Source organism: Molothrus aeneus, chromosome 2, assembly GCF_037042795.1.
Source record: "Molothrus aeneus isolate 106 chromosome 2, BPBGC_Maene_1.0, whole genome shotgun sequence".
NCBI classification, from domain to species: Eukaryota; Metazoa; Chordata; class Aves; order Passeriformes; family Icteridae; genus Molothrus; species Molothrus aeneus.
In genome coordinates this window covers 89,022,892-89,038,485 of record NC_089647.1, presented here as the reverse complement: position 1 = coordinate 89,038,485, position 15,594 = coordinate 89,022,892, and the positions used below count along the sequence as shown (strand labels likewise).

Genomic DNA, 15,594 nt, shown 5'->3' with positions numbered 1-15,594 from the left:
TCATGCACATTCCTAGATACCTTAAATACATAATAGTGTTTCCAAAAAATGTGAAGTAAAACTAACCTTCTGCATTATATTTCAGACAGCCTGTTTGAATCAGAATGGTTTTTGAATCTAGTCAAAGTTGACTATTTGCTGTTGTCAGAGTTCCTCAATAGCTTGTCCTGACCAAGGCATTTTTAGTGTGTTCTTTTCTGCTAGTGATGTTGTTTTGTTCACTTATTTTGACCCTGTGAATTAATAATTTCTTGACATTATGACCTGAAAAAGTGGAGAGGGGGAGTTTCAGCACACACTATTGCAATGTGAATTTTGTGCTTCATTGAGGACTTGCCATTCAATTATCTGTGCAACCTTAAAAAAAATTGTATTTGACATTCTGGAGCTACCTGGAAATCTTAGTATTAGTGTTTGTGCCAATACTCTGGATTAATTTAAATACTGACTAGAATCTGATACTACCTTCACAGCAGGGATTTGCATCATCTGCTTAGGTGTGTTGTAAGTAAAAATACATACCAGTTAAAGTGCTGTGCATTTAAGGGTGTTTTGTGAACTAGATTTCTCTCTTCTCTTATACTAGTGACCTACAAGGAAATTCTCCAGAGCTGAAGAAATACTTCAAGTCACTAGGGAATGTTACAGGAGAATTTTTATTCTCCTTCCACTTTCTTCATCCATTTTTTCTTACCAACTATGTGACTCTGAAAGCTTTGGTGGTAAGAAATGGGCTTGGTTGTGATACAACTATCACATTAAGTGATAGTTTTGGAATTGCCTTAGAATAGCTGAAGTGTTGAACTATAAGCATAACATTTCAACTGTAAAATTGTAGGCTGTGTTCAGGGACCTGCATTATGCCCAAAGTATAGAATCAGATGATTTAGGCTATCCTTCCTAGCTTGTTTAGGAGCTTTAGTGTTTATGTAGTTCAGATCTCAGCATCACTGTTTCTGCAAAATAATTCTAAAAATCTATTAGTAGAGTGTTAATGGCATTTTTTAATACAATTGACAGCACATACAAATAAAATTCCTTGGACCCAGCCTCACTGTAGAGTATTGTAGCTTAAACACATCATAGATGGATCCAGTGTACACAGTGCTAGTAATTCTGCTGTGATTGCAATTTAGAGGTTTGGGAACAATTTTGAGTGTTAATGATCTGTGAAATACATGAGAAAGAATATGAATCAGTAAGAAAGGGACTATTAGAGCAAGGAATGCTGACAACAATCTAAGTAATTTTGGCTGAGATACTGGTAAAGATTTTTGTCAGGTCACAGTGATACCCCTGCTACTGTCTGGACTTCTCCAGCAGATTCTTTTTAATTCCAGTTGTCTGCTGGAGAGCGGACATTTATAGCTTTTTCTTTTATGCAGGGAGGTCTGGCTCATACTTGCTGTTTAGATAGATCCACAGACTTTACAAGGAAGGAGGCACTGGTAATTAATAGGAGAAACTTGCCTGATATCCTTGTGAATTATGGCCACAACATGTCATATTCAAATTGTTTTGGTTAAAAGAAACTTGGTATTTGAATTGTATTAATCTATTTTCTAAGACAGTCAACACAAGAAAATGCCTGTTCTTAAAGAGCTTATAAAATTAAAATATGTCTTTTTAAGTTATGGAGTTATTATAGCATCCTTGATACCCTTGATAGTTTCTGGACCTGGGATCTCTAAAACATAAATCACCGGCAAAGACTCATGCTGGAAACCATGGACAGCTTTGTTTTGCATGGGAGACTGCATAATTAATATTACATTTTAACTGACAGCTATAGAATAGTCTTGAGTACTTATTCAGAGGAGGTATCTCTGTAAGCAATAACAACCTTTTCTGCTTCTTTACTGTTTCTTTTCATCTGTACAGGCACAGTCTCTGTGAAGAAATTCATACTGATAAATAATAGAGTGAGCTGAAGTGTTCTGCTAGTCCACAATCCTGCATTTTATGATCTTGCTCTCAGGCTCTTTTTTGGATTGCTCAAGGAATTTTCTTTCTGATCAATCTGCTGTGGGAAGACATTGTCTTAAACTGTGAGGGCAGGAGGCAGTTGATAGCATTTTGTCTCAGCATTAGGGATAAATCTCAAGCTCTCTTATGTTTAGTAGTATAAATATGAGCCAAAGAGGGGTATTTTTCTTTCTCTAGGATGTAATAAAATATTGTACATGACTTACTGCTGCAAACCTGGGAAAGTAATTGACTTTGATAGTGGGAATATGGTAGAGGTAGTCAGTCATTACTACATGTTATTGATAATATTCGGAGTAACAGGACATAGCTAAGACAGAGTTCATACAAAAAGGAGTAGAGTTACTCAGCATATAAAAAGGATCACTTCAAATGAGATGTTCATGAAACAGCAAAAGCAGCATTATGACAATTTTTAAATTACTCCAAAAGCAGCATTATGACAATTTTTAAATTTACTCCAAAATCTCTTTGTCTGTGGAAGAGTTTGTTTTTAGGAGACAGATTCCAGTTTTAAAGGGGCAAATGAAAAATTAGCTGCATAGAAAATAGATTTTTCAAAGCAGTTAGCTGCAGGGAAAAGCTTTGCTAAATGATACTATAAAAGGTTACTCATTTTAAAAGACAACGTTACAGTGGGGTGAGGAGAATAAATAAAAGGGAGAAGAAATAATGAGTTCATTGTTACTATGAGTAAGTGCCTACAGAGAATGTGTTGTTTTTCTTTTCTAGATCCCTTGCTAGTTTCCAGCCAATACTGGAAAACAAGGCTGCTGCTGTAGCTTGTGCTGTGCAAGAAAGGCTTTTTGGTCAGCATTGTTGAATGAGTTATTTTTATCTTGAATAATAGCTTCCAAGTGCCTTATTTTCTGCACTTGTTGTTAATGGCAGTATCTGGAAAGCCCATGGGAAATACAACCTGTTCCTGAAGGAGTCAGTGGCCTTCTTAAGATAAAGTGCTAGGTAAAACAAAGGAGCAGCTCTATAAAAGTATGTATTTCCAAATGCTGTGAAGGCTTTGGGAATCGTTCTGTAATGTGCTGCTGGAAGTATACATTTGAAATGTTACACTGCTGTACTTTTTTAGCTAGCAAGAAATAAAGAGTATGGTCCCAGCTGATGCATTTTGCATGGGAAGAGACTTCTGCTTTTTCCAGAGTCTCTTTCAGCAGGAAGGACCCAGTGGATGTTGTGAGGTTCTTTTTTTGCCTCTGTTGTGGATACAAGCTTGTTGGACAAAGACTGTGTATCTTTTCCTGTGGCACAATAGTTACCTCCCTTGTTACTGTTAGTTTACCATTTAGTTGCAATTGTGCAAACAAGACTTGATCATGACAAATGAAATCTTACTTGTAGTTAAATGGAATTAAATGTTGTTTGACTTTCTCCACACTGGGAAGTGTTGGGCTTTACCTGTACTACTTGGTGTTTCTGATTTCTCAACACCAAGTAGTAGTTGATGTATTGAATGTCCCTTTTGCCTGTCTCTCACCTGTAAAAAGCTAGTTCTACTGCTTTCACAAAACATCTTTGAGGTTTAGGAGTCACTTGGAGACCTAAGAGAGAAGGTCACATTTTCCTGCAAGTGTCTCTTGTAGGTGAAGCTACATTTATTTCCAAGAAAAATGTGTTTCCAGATCTCGTCTGGGTGAAGTGTGTGTGAGCTGCAGCTTTCAGCCATGGATGTACTGACAATACACTTCTTCCACATACATCCTCTTCCACGACAAGAGCAAGTGTTGGTCTAAGCCTTAGTAAAATACACGGAAAATACAATATGTTCTGTGTATCCTCTGAAGGAATGGTTATGGAAGGAATGTTTGCAACTCCAGAACACTGTGGTTGTGACTTCAGTTGAATCAGAGCACACAGTTTGCTTCAGACAAATTTTTTCCAGTAACTGATACAAGGATGTCTTTTTCTGGGAGGTGGGAGGACTTGGTAATATGAAGAGGATACATAGGCCTGTATTGAGGTTGATACCTTCCTCCCTACCTTGTGACTGTCACTTTCAGATGGTAGCATCTATCTGCTTACAGTATACCATATTGCTCTGAGCTCAGCAGTATCCTATTTTAGCTCACAAGGGCCAAACATCCTTCTTGTAGGCTTTATCATAAACTGTGGCTTGTCCAAATGAACATGTCAGTCAAAATATCTCAAGAGAGATTACTTCAGTCTGCAGTCTCTATCTGTTAAAATGCTTTCTGTAGAAAGAACTTCTGGAAATTACAAAAATGTTTCTTGATAAAAATTACACCATTGAAGACTTTGATTGTAATGCATGTATTTACATAGCCTAATAAGAAGGGCACTAGAAAATATTAGGGCTGTAGTTACAAAACCACTTTATGGCCCTTGTAAAAGATACTTCTGACATGCTCAGCTTTTCTAAAGTATGGACTTCTGTAATCTGTGGAAATGTGGTCTTGGTACTATATCTGCTGATTGTGAGACTTCACTTTTATGTGCAAAGAAAGTAGCTAAGTCCCAGGTGAAATAAGTTGTTATTGGAAGGGTATTACTGGAAAATCTTAAAAGTTCTTAATGGAAGAAAATGCATGTGCTAAAATCATGAGCTGTTCTAGCACTGATTTAGATTTGCACTACAAATACTGACAACTAGTATAAATTACCTTGGTGTATGCACTACATTTTTCAGGAGGGCTGAGGAGAGATTTGAAGTGTTTCATTATTAGAAAGTAATGCATGTTAAAGCTGAAGGAGAGATTCTTAAAAAGCTTTTTTTCAGGGTAGATAGATGCTTTTATTAAGGAAGTAACAATTCTTTTTTCTTTGGCTACAGGAAGGAGTTGAAGTGAGGGTTGCCAGAATATTCAATACCTTTGGTCCTCGAATGCATATGAATGATGGAAGAGTTGTCAGTAATTTTATCCTACAAGCTCTGCAGGGAGAACCACTGACAGTAAGTGATGACCTCCTGGTGATATGAAGAACATTCACCTTTATATCTTGTCTTGATTTGTTGCAAATGAGGACAGATTTTAGACAATATTGATGTTCCCCTCCTCCAAAATGTAGTTTTCCAGTATACCAAACCTAAATGTAAGGAAGTACATGTCTGAAGATGTGCTCTGTCAATGGGGTTGATCTTTCCCAGAAAGAAACAAGGCTACCAGTGGAAATTTGCAATTTGCACAAACATTTCAGCATTCTTTATATTGGAAATATAAACAAAATCCAATCATTGTCATGCTGACTAAACTTCAGCAAGAATATTATTGTAATAGGGGTTTAAAACAGAATCTTCTACCCAACATCACTGTTCTGTAGGAAATAACTGTTTGGTGTTGAAAATTACATCAAATGTAATTTGATGAATCTGAGAAAAGAAGTAGGAGAGTTCTTTAGCTGACCAGGTCAAATAAAATTAATTATCAGCAATAAGCAATGACTGAGACCTAAAAAAAAAAAAATCACTTTTACATCATCACAGAATTTGGCTGACAAGAATACCAAGTGTGTTGATTTCTTTAGAAATGCTATGTATTTGGTCTCTCAGTTCAGAGTACTTGTTTAAATGGGGAAAATAATCTCTTGAGAGAACAGTGTCACTGAGCTGTAGAAATTGTGGCCTGTGCAAACATGACAATTGTTGTTTTGTTATTGTAAAGGAAGATTTATTAAGAGAAACTGAAAGATAGAATCTCTATTGTATTTTCCAGCCATTGCATGATGTGGGAAAGATAACCACATGGGTGACCTTGCAAAAATCATGTACAATACTTAGTTGTGTAAAACTTATCCCACGTGCTATAAGTTAAGCTAAATGCAGGAAGCTCTACATAAATACATAAATCTCCTTCCTGTTTGTCTGGGAGTCCATCAGGCTGATGTTGTGCTCCTGGTGTGTTCCTATCTGAATCAGTTTTTGGATAAACTCTTAGACCTCTGATCTTACCCAATGTGTGCTGAAATTGGAATTCTTTTGGGCTCTGAATCAGCCTTGGAGAGCACAAGGCTTACCAAGTAACAGATGGCCTGTGTACATTGTACTGCCCTTTCTGTCCTTGAGGAAAACAAACATGCTTTCTTTTCTGTCCTTCCAAAAGCCTTTCTGTTGCAGCAGGTTGATGGCAAAATGTGTGTGTCCCCAGTTAAACTGAAATGTTTTCACCTCTTAAATGTGCCTACTAATAGCTTTCAGAATGTAAGTATTCATGTTCTAGAGACTTTAGTACTGCACTCGGTTAAACTGTAAAAAAAATAATGGTATCAAATACCATTCTGTACATCTCAAGTATACATCAATGTCTGTTTGAACTTCAGCATCTTGCTCCAAAATACCAGCATGTAACCTGAGGAAACTTCCTTTTTTTCCCCTCTAAAGTTTTGATACAAATCTGTATGACTTTGAGTTGTAGCATCTAGAAATTACTTTGCTTCCCATTTCCCTAGATAGTAATATTTAGAGCCACATGATTTTTGATTTTTTATGTCCTGATTGCTTTAAACACAGTGCTTTTTCTCAACAATTTTTTTAGTGACCACTAACATTTTGTGGTCTCTTTGAAGTTGGCTGTTGTTAATGTGCAAATCAAAACGGCTCATCATAACCACATCTTAATAGTCTGAAGTTTGCTTTAAATGTTTGGAACTCTTTTCTGGCTGTGAGTGCAGGCTGCACCTTCTTCCAGTGTTCCAGGAGAGGACAAAGCATCACTCTGTCCTACACCCCTGAGAAGGTATTCTTCATGCAGAGGTCTGGTTAACGAAATGCCTTGGGATATGTTTACTGGAGACAGATCCAAGAGGAAGACAACCTTCAGTGAACTGATACTTCACCAAAGGCTCTGCAAGAACATTTTTTTCCATTCCTGTAACATTGAGCTTGTGTCTCAAGTGTTTCTTCTTGAGGCAGTTTTCTAGAATGGTTAGGAGAAGATAATTGGGCTAAAGAGGGCTTCTGTATTTATTAATTTCCCTATTTTTCTTGTGGTTTTAGGTCTATGGACCTGGAACTCAGACAAGAGCCTTCCAGTATGTGAGGTAAGCCTTGTTTGTTCTGGCTGATAATTTACTTAACCTGGTCACTTAGCCTGGTCAACTTTGTATGCATGTGCATTTGTTGAACTTTTTAAAATAATTTTTTAATACAAGCGCTCAAAAAACCATGCACCCATTGAAATCTGATTTCAGCATTCCTCAGCTGCCCAATCTGCTTTACTGGAACTCTTAAGATCCAGCTTTACTTTCAGAAGGGAGACATAGAAATTTTTAAAAATATCAAGGAGAAAAACATTAATTGGTTTAGAATTTTACTTGAGATACTAACATGCTCTTTCTTTCCAGAGACAGCCAGTAGCAGACAAGTTTTTAGTCCTGAACAGTTTGTCACTCCTTGCATTTTAATGCAATGCTGCCACCTCGTGTCCTTAGGACTGCTGTAGTTGGTGTGCAGACTGTGCACAAAAAAAACCCCAAAAAACCAAAAACTTAAAAAAACCCATGCTGAACTTCTGGGTTGTTGTAAGCATTCTTGGCTTGGAAATATTCTTTCCCTTTGCTGAAGGTAGTATCAGTGGTAGTAGATTTTAAAGAAGCCCCATCAGGTCAAAGTACCCATTCCTTTCTTGATTATAAGTCATAATGAAAAGGATATGGATTTCTATGTCTAGGGCCAGGGTGCTACATCTGTGGCTAATAATCCAAAATAACTTTGGGTTATATTGCTGAGGGAAAGTAACACCAAAATACTGGTTTTCAACGAACTTGGTTTAAGAAATTTTGAAAATGAGAAGACAATTCAAGCAGCAGGCTGCAAAGCAGGTGGTAGTATTATGTGCCTCTGCATTACAACTTACTCTATTCTATTTGAAATTCATTGGAAATCAGCCTCCAGATATGTTTGGATACTGGAGAGAAAAGGAAATATTAATCATTTTTTAATACAAACACTCAAGAAAACATGCACCCATTGAAATCTGATTTCAGCATTCCTCAGCTGCCTGATCTGCTTTACTGGAGCTCTTAGGAGTCAGCTCTCTTTTTAGATCAAGAATATTATTTATAGAGAAGTGGAAATAGCCCCAATCTGTTCTTCCCTCTTTTACAGTGATCTTGTGAACGGTTTGGTGGCATTGATGAACAGCAACGTCAGCAGTCCTGTCAACTTGGTGAGTATGAGTGCTCCACTCTCCTGAGTTACAGCACACTGGTCAACACCACCTCTGTTTTCCTCCTTGTCACTGATACTGATTTCTAGAAAAAAATAAATGGAAAAAAAAAAGGTCTTTCCATTATGAAGAATGTATTCTCCCATTCTCTTTATAAATAAGAAGACTGGGCCCCTGGATATTGAGATCTTACATTTCCAAGAACAGGATAAAGTTTCTGGAGTTTTTAATTTGTTTTAGGAAGAAGATGTATGTAATTAGATCACGAAGGGAAAAAATATGTGGGGCACACATGCAAGGTCCAGAAAGAAAATGACTGAAAACTGATTTTAGTGGGAAAAAAAAGCACTGAAGGAATACTTAGCTCTAGATGATTAGAAATAATTTCATACTACCCTGGATTCAAGGAAAATGTGATAGAATTTTGTGGTATAGTTCTCTAATATTGTTTAAAATGCTTGGAAGTTAACTTGTCTAGTAAGATTTTTGTTCTGTCCAGTTTGTTGTCACCTTATTCTTAGTGGTGGATTTAAGAATAGAAAAAGGATGCATATCCCAGGTAATTTCTTGTGTATACTTTTGCCAAATCAGATACTCAACTCTGCAGGGCAGTTCACTAGATTTTCCTTTTCTCCTGTGGCCATTAATTAATTTCTGTGTTTCTATACAAATGCTGATATGTTTAAACTCTATCACATTCTTTGTCTTCAGAAAACTTAGTATTTAAATCTATATGTATCTTAAGTGCTCAGCTTTTGGTCAAACAAGATGTGGTAAAGAAGAGTTTTGAAACAAGGAAAGCTGGGGATGGAGGGAATTGAGTCTGATGAAGGGGAGCTAATGGTAGCAGAAAGGTTCAGTATTTGATTGTGAAATATTGATCGGGAAATTATGTGCAAGTTGATTAAAATAAAGAAAAGGAATATTGTATAGGAAAGCAAATAGCCCTTACATATTGATATGTAAGCTGTAGTAGATTCAGAAGCAATTGTTGACAGCTAAATGAGCCTGTGTTCCTAACTTTGGATGAACCAAGAACTTGGCATACTTCTTCATGATACCTCAACTGGGCATGGTCCTTGAATCCAGATTTCCAAATGATGTGGCTGTGGGCTGCTCAGTGACATAGGCCTTTACTGTGATTGCCAGCTCTTTTTTTTGGGGGCAGGGGGGAAGCAGGGAACAGCACCTCCCTACATATGCTGAATTAGCAACAGGAATATAATGGAGGACAAATTTTCTAATGAGTAAGGAACTTGTTAAAGTTGTTTGTTTTTTTTTTTTTCCAACAAAGTAGAATAAAGCTTGAAGTTTAGCTTTCTCAGAGTTTAACCTGCCCCTGTTGGAACCACGTCTAGCGCGTTGTAAGGTGTTTAATTGTTATTGAAATGAGTGTCTCTTGTATTTGTAGGGAAATCCAGAAGAGCACACTATCCTAGAGTTTGCCCAGTTAATTAAAAAGCTTGTTGGTGAGTGCAATTATTAATTCTTTGTAAAGTTTATGAAGTACTTATTGTCATTAGATAATTGTTACTCGATTAGTGTGTGTAATATGTAGATAATTTAATTAGTCTTTGGATTTCTTAATAATTTTATCAAAGGCATTTAATCATATCATTAAATATTAATAAGATAATCCAAATCATCCCAATTGTCTGTAAACTATTGCATGACGGGTATAATGAATACATTTTCTGTGTATCTATGCAATCTATACCCATTAATTTTTATAATGTTAGACAATTTTCTAGGTTTGTTTTAGCACAAGGACAATACAAAAATGAAATGTAAAATATGTGAGTGAAAATGAAATATCTTAGCTGCAATAGAGATACTTCAGGAAGGTGGTTCTTCACAGTTGTGCAGGCAGTGGTCCTTCAACTACGGTTAAAAACCTCATGCTGTGGCAACAGTCTTCCTCTGTTCTTTTCACTGTTTCTGACAGTGATTCTTGAAAGGGTTGACAGCACCTGGGAAGAAAACACTGTGGCTTCCTCCTCCTTCTAGCTCTGACACCTGTAGCAAATCAGAGCTCTCAAGAATGGAAGGAAATGGTTGTGCTTGGTCTTCTAGTGTGGCTCCCTAATGAGATGAAACATCCTGCTGCCATTAGCCAAGGGCTTTTAGTCTGTACATTCCAGAAGTGCTTCTGACAGATCTGAAAAAGATGAGTTCAGACATATAATGCAGAAGCTGATGCATGTGTTGTTTCTAATAAAAGACTGTTCCCTCTGGAAAATTTTTGTGAATTCACAGATCAGGGAAGGAAATGTAAAAATCACAGCACCAAACCCGTCAGACACATGGATTAATTGTCACCTCTGTTTGTCTGTTCACAAACAACTTGATGTGTTCCAGTCCACTCAGGGAGGCAGTTTAGTTCTAAAATGGCATGTAAACTATTTGCTAGATTTGGGTAGAAGAATTGGCCTCTTTCTGTGTGTTGTTCTGAGGAAAGGCAAGTGCTTGGTTATTTAAATCAGACTGGAGACTATGGGCAAAAAGAAACTGATGCCCTTTTGTAATGCCAAAGTGCTAACAATCACGGAATGATTGAGGTTGGAAAAGACCTCTGGAGGTCACTTGGTCCAACTCCTCAGGTCAGGCAGGGCAACCTACAACCAGCAGTGGCCCAGGACCATGTGCAGATGGCTTTTAAGTATCTCCAAGGGCAGAGACTCCACATCCTCCTTGGGCCATATGTGTTCCAGTTTGTGCCCACTGTCTCTGATTCTGTCACTGGGCACCACTGGAAGGAGCCTGGCTTTCTTGTCTTAATCCCCCCCATCTGGTTTTTTTACACATGGGTTAAATTCCCCATAGCCTTTTCTTCTCCAGATTGAAGGGCCCCAGGTCTTTCAGCCTCTCCTCATATTCCAGTCTTTTCATCATCACCATGTCCCCTTTGTTGCACTCGCTCTGTATGTCCTGGTCTCTCTTGTACTGAGGAGCCTAGAACTGCACCCAGTTCTCCATATGGATCTCATCAGTGCTGATTAGTGGGAAAGCTGATCTCCCTTGTCCTGCTGGCAGCACTTCTGCAGCCCAAAGATATCAAAGATACCCACCAGGACCCTCAGTCTTTTCCTGCCAAGCTGTATTACAGCTGGTTGGCCCCCAGCCTGTACTTCCCAAGACTCAGAACTTTGAACTCGTTGAATTTCATGAGGTTCCTGTGAGCCCTTTCTCCAGCTGCCTTTCTTGAGCTCTGGATGGCAGCACAGTGCTCTGGTTTATCAGCAATTCAGTACTGATCCAATGTTGACCCTTGGGGTATAGCCTGAATTACCAGTCTCTAAATAATCACCATCCTCTGGGCCTGGCCATGCAGTTTTCAGTTCTCCTCACTGCTCATCCAGCACTCAGTGAGGGTGTTATGGGATCAAAAGCATCACTGAAGTCAAAGCAGGTGATACCCACTGCTCTGTCCTTCTCTACTGAAACAGTTATTTCCTCATAGAAGGTTAATAGACTGGTCTGTGAGTGTAACTTGATTTTTGTGAATCCATGCTGAAATCTTTGTGAAGTGCTTTGTGAACCCATGTTGCTGTGGGACAGGTGGATCACCCACCCAGTTGCTGCATGCAGTGCACCTGTGTCTGTGCAAAGCATTTCAGTGATTGAATTATGAAGCAGAGAGCTGCAGAAAGACCTGCTGCTCCAGTTGGTAGAAAAGATATAAATGCAAAGCATAGCGAATTGCAGGTGATAAATCACAGTGTCTTGTTTAATAGGCAGTGGGAGTGAAATCCAGTTTCTCTCAGAAGCACAGGATGATCCTCAGAAACGAAAACCTGACATCAGAAAAGCCAAGTTACTGCTTGGCTGGGAACCTGTGGTATGTACAGATTAATTATTGTTGCTGTGTGGTAAAACACCAGGAGGCAGAGGGGGCTGAGGAGGGGCCACATGATAACAGTAGATTTCCCTTACTGGAATATCTGCCTAATGCCATCTCCAGAACAGTTTTAACATTTTAACTTTTTCACTTGCATATTATGAAATCATTATGAGATTATTACCTTTCTGTAAGCCCAATGAATCATTTGAAGTGTATGGTACATAGTTACATTACCAAGCCCATAGCTCATGGGTTTGCTGATGTTGCTGCAATCCTCATTCCTGTTGCTGGCAATAGGAGTTGGTTTGCTTGGAGATGTAAGATCTGTCTAATTCCCAGAAAAAGTGTGGCTTTCATAGCCAGCTCCCCATTCTAACTAGCACAATGGTTTGTACCCTTCTTTAAATTTGCAGACAAAAATCATTCCAGGAAACATATGAACCTACCTAGTAAATGTAAGCCTAATAACAGAAAAAGATCAAGATCCTTCTGAAAGGATTCATGGAGGCAACTGATATTGATAGATCATGTCTGACAGCACAAGGGTGATAGCAAACTGTTGCAAACACAGAAGGTTTAACTTTTGTATTTCTGGCCTTCTGTGTTTGGCACAGGCAGTAAGAAAACTTGTTCTGAAGTAGCAGTACAGAGTTGGTACAGCAAGGCAAGCAGTTTCTGTGCTGCTGTTTTTATCTTCCTGTACTGATGATGGTGTCAGCAAGCATGTCAGAGCATATGGCTCCTGAGAAAACAACTCCTCTGTTGTTCCTGTCTCCATATTCTATGCCTGTATTTAAGCACTGCAATTTGTAGGATTACAATTATTTGTATAGGATTTAAGAATATCAAATGAGATACTGGATGCCAGCTTTATACCATGCTGCGAAAGATGATCTTTAATCCTTACAAACAGAAGGGGCTTAAATGCTGGGTGTTTGTCTCTTTCAATGCATTAGGAACTGAAAGTAGAATTATGCATGTCTGTTTTGATACTAAACAGACCCATCATAAGCATGTGTGAGATTTAAATTTGTTGGGTTTTTCTACTTATGTCAGAAAATACATGTGGTGTTTAAAAGCTGAGCTGCATCAGCAGTGAGGAGATGTAACCAGCATGTGGTGCTGTTAATACTTAGATTGGCTAAGAGTGAGATTCCCTGGCTCCCTTGTGATAGCTGTTTTATAAGAGATTCTGTTGTGAAATGAGCTGATGTGAACCTAGGGTGATATAATTCTCTCCTCACTTTTGGGAACAGGTCCCATTGGAAGAAGGTTTGAATAAAGCAATTCATTACTTCCGTAAAGAACTTGAGTATCAGGCAAACAATCAGTATATTCCCAAACCAAAACCTGCAAGGATGAAAAAAGGAAGAACAAGACATAACTGAAGACTATTAGTTGGACAGGAAATTCCCTGCTTGACATTTGACGGATGTAATTTTTTTTTAATTTTTTTTTTTTTTTTTGAGAGAGAGACTTTAAAACAGGTATCATGAAGAAGGAACTGGAATTTCATTCTGAAGCTTGCTTTAAAGAAGTGGATGTGCCTAAAAATAACATAAATATTCCCTTTCCCTGCAAATCTTGCCTTGCACTTTTTAAATCTGTCTTTTTATGTAAAATAGAGTAGAAGCATCTTTTAGTATCTTCCAAGTTTTATATCTTGATGTGAGATCATTTTGTTGTGACTGTCCTTGACAGTTTTATTTACTGGTTTCTTTGTGAAGCTGATGATAAACACAAATGGGATGAAAAATGCCAATTTATTTATAAAATGGGTACTATAAAATATGAGATGTTCTGCTATGCATAAGAAAAAAACTAGTGGTATTGTGTCAGGTGAGAGACACTGACATCTGCATATAGAAGAGTTTAAAAGAATTCTGTATGAGAGCTTTATGTATTCTTTAAAGGAGAGATTTTTTCAAAAGTTTAGTTTTAGTTGTACACTTGAATTTGAGATATTTTCATTGATTACCATGGATAAGGATATTTTGAATCACTACTGTGTTGTGCGTACTCTGGGAATAAAGTTAATGTATTATTGGTTACAGTGGTTGAATATGCTATTTTAATAAAATACTGAAACTTCTGTTTGCTCGTTTCAAGGTTTCACTGTGGGAATTTCTCTGGATTTGCACATCTGTGGATTTATTGTATATTAAACATGAAGTAACAGTCTGTAAATAATCCACTCAAAGTTAATAACTGGTCTTGCATTGCTTGTCTCCTAACAGATGTATAGTAAGGGCTGCAGGATGTCTGTTGAAATAGATCAGACAAAACCATCCTAATATATTCCAATTCAGGTAGTTGATAGTGATGCGGGAATATAATATTTCTTTAAACCATGGAGCCTAACTTCAGCCTTCCTGAGGAAATACTGAAGAAGTGTTTCTATTTTAAGCAGTTACCAAAGTGCCAGTAAATGCTTTCAACTTTAGTAACGATGCCCTGTTATCTTAGGGGAAAAAAAAGCAACAAAACAAACAAAAAACCCCTAAAAAACAACAACAAAAAACCCCACTTCATTTCCCCTTATTTTTAATATTTCTCCTAGTTTTTTAAAGGTATTTAAAAGGCATTTTGACTTAGTGCCACTCAAAATTGAAAATTCTAAACCTCAGCAAGCAAAGTGACTTGACTTTATCTCATTAGAGCTTGATGTTTTTATTAGCTTTTGAGTATCTCTAGGTTGATGGTAAATTGGGAGTTAGCAGTAGCAGAGATGTTATGCCCAGCCCTGGGGAGACTCCAGAGCAGGGTGGCATTTGGGCCCCTTTGTCTGAGCTGTCTGTCAGAGCCTCACAGTGCTTGCATGGCTTGGAGTCCCTTCCAGTCTGTCTGCTCAAGTTCCCAGGGACTCCAGCAGGGTGGGGTTGCTGCATTCATTGCTGTGCCCTGCCTGGAGTGGGGCTGCAGGGATTCTTTTAAGACTAATGGGTTTTTCCTTGCTCACAAGTGCACGTTTTCTCCCATTGGAAATCTGCCATACAGCTGAGATGGGGAGCCATGGTGCATTTTCCTGTCTGGATTCAGAGGTGGAATTTAGATATTATACATTACCTCCATCTTTTCACAGCCAAGCAGCTTGAGATCTGCTTTTTTTGTATGAAGCCTTTTTCTAGGTCCTTGATCTGGGTTTTTATTCCATATTAAATTACCTGAAAAGTGCACCATGGTGTGCTGCTCCTAATGTGCCTGTAACCTGTCATTACTGAAACACTCACAAAGCAAAGCCTCTCCCTGTACTCGAAGCCACAGCTGGACATGTGCGAAAGTAGTGCCCACTTCTTCAATAGTTCTTTGGAGAGAACTGTAATCAGCTCCCAGCATGGAGGTTTTAACCCTTAAAACTCTTAAGATGGAGATTATATTTGGGGGATGTTGCTGTTTCTCCTTAGATTTCACTCCTTGTGCAAATTGTGCCATTGAATGCCAAAGTCTGTGAAGAGATGGGACACTGGTACACCCCTGGTCCAACATTCAGCTCAGCCATGGAGAGTAAATGGGAGCTCTGGCTACCAGCTGTTACTTCCAGGGCTGCTTTTTATTTAATCCAGTGACTTCAGTACTAAGTATGTGAATTTGTACAAGCATAAGCATGCTACTACAGACTAGCACAAAATG

General features: G+C 38.2%; 1 protein-coding gene across 1 annotated transcript in view; it reads left to right on the top strand.

The window, feature by feature from the left end:
* UXS1 (UDP-glucuronate decarboxylase 1) overlaps positions 1 to 14,056 on the top strand; it is a 55,448-nt gene extending 41,392 nt beyond the window's left edge. Inside the window, exons 10-15 of the mRNA XM_066545262.1 lie at positions 4,793 to 4,912; positions 6,953 to 6,996; positions 8,063 to 8,123; positions 9,535 to 9,592; positions 11,858 to 11,961; positions 13,221 to 14,056. Of these exons, the coding sequence (XP_066401359.1) occupies positions 4,793 to 4,912; positions 6,953 to 6,996; positions 8,063 to 8,123; positions 9,535 to 9,592; positions 11,858 to 11,961; positions 13,221 to 13,352 (519 nt within the window). The 3' untranslated portion in view covers positions 13,353 to 14,056. The remainder of the gene's footprint in view (positions 1 to 4,792; positions 4,913 to 6,952; positions 6,997 to 8,062; positions 8,124 to 9,534; positions 9,593 to 11,857; positions 11,962 to 13,220) is intronic.
* The last annotated feature ends 1,538 nt before the right edge of the window (positions 14,057 to 15,594 follow it).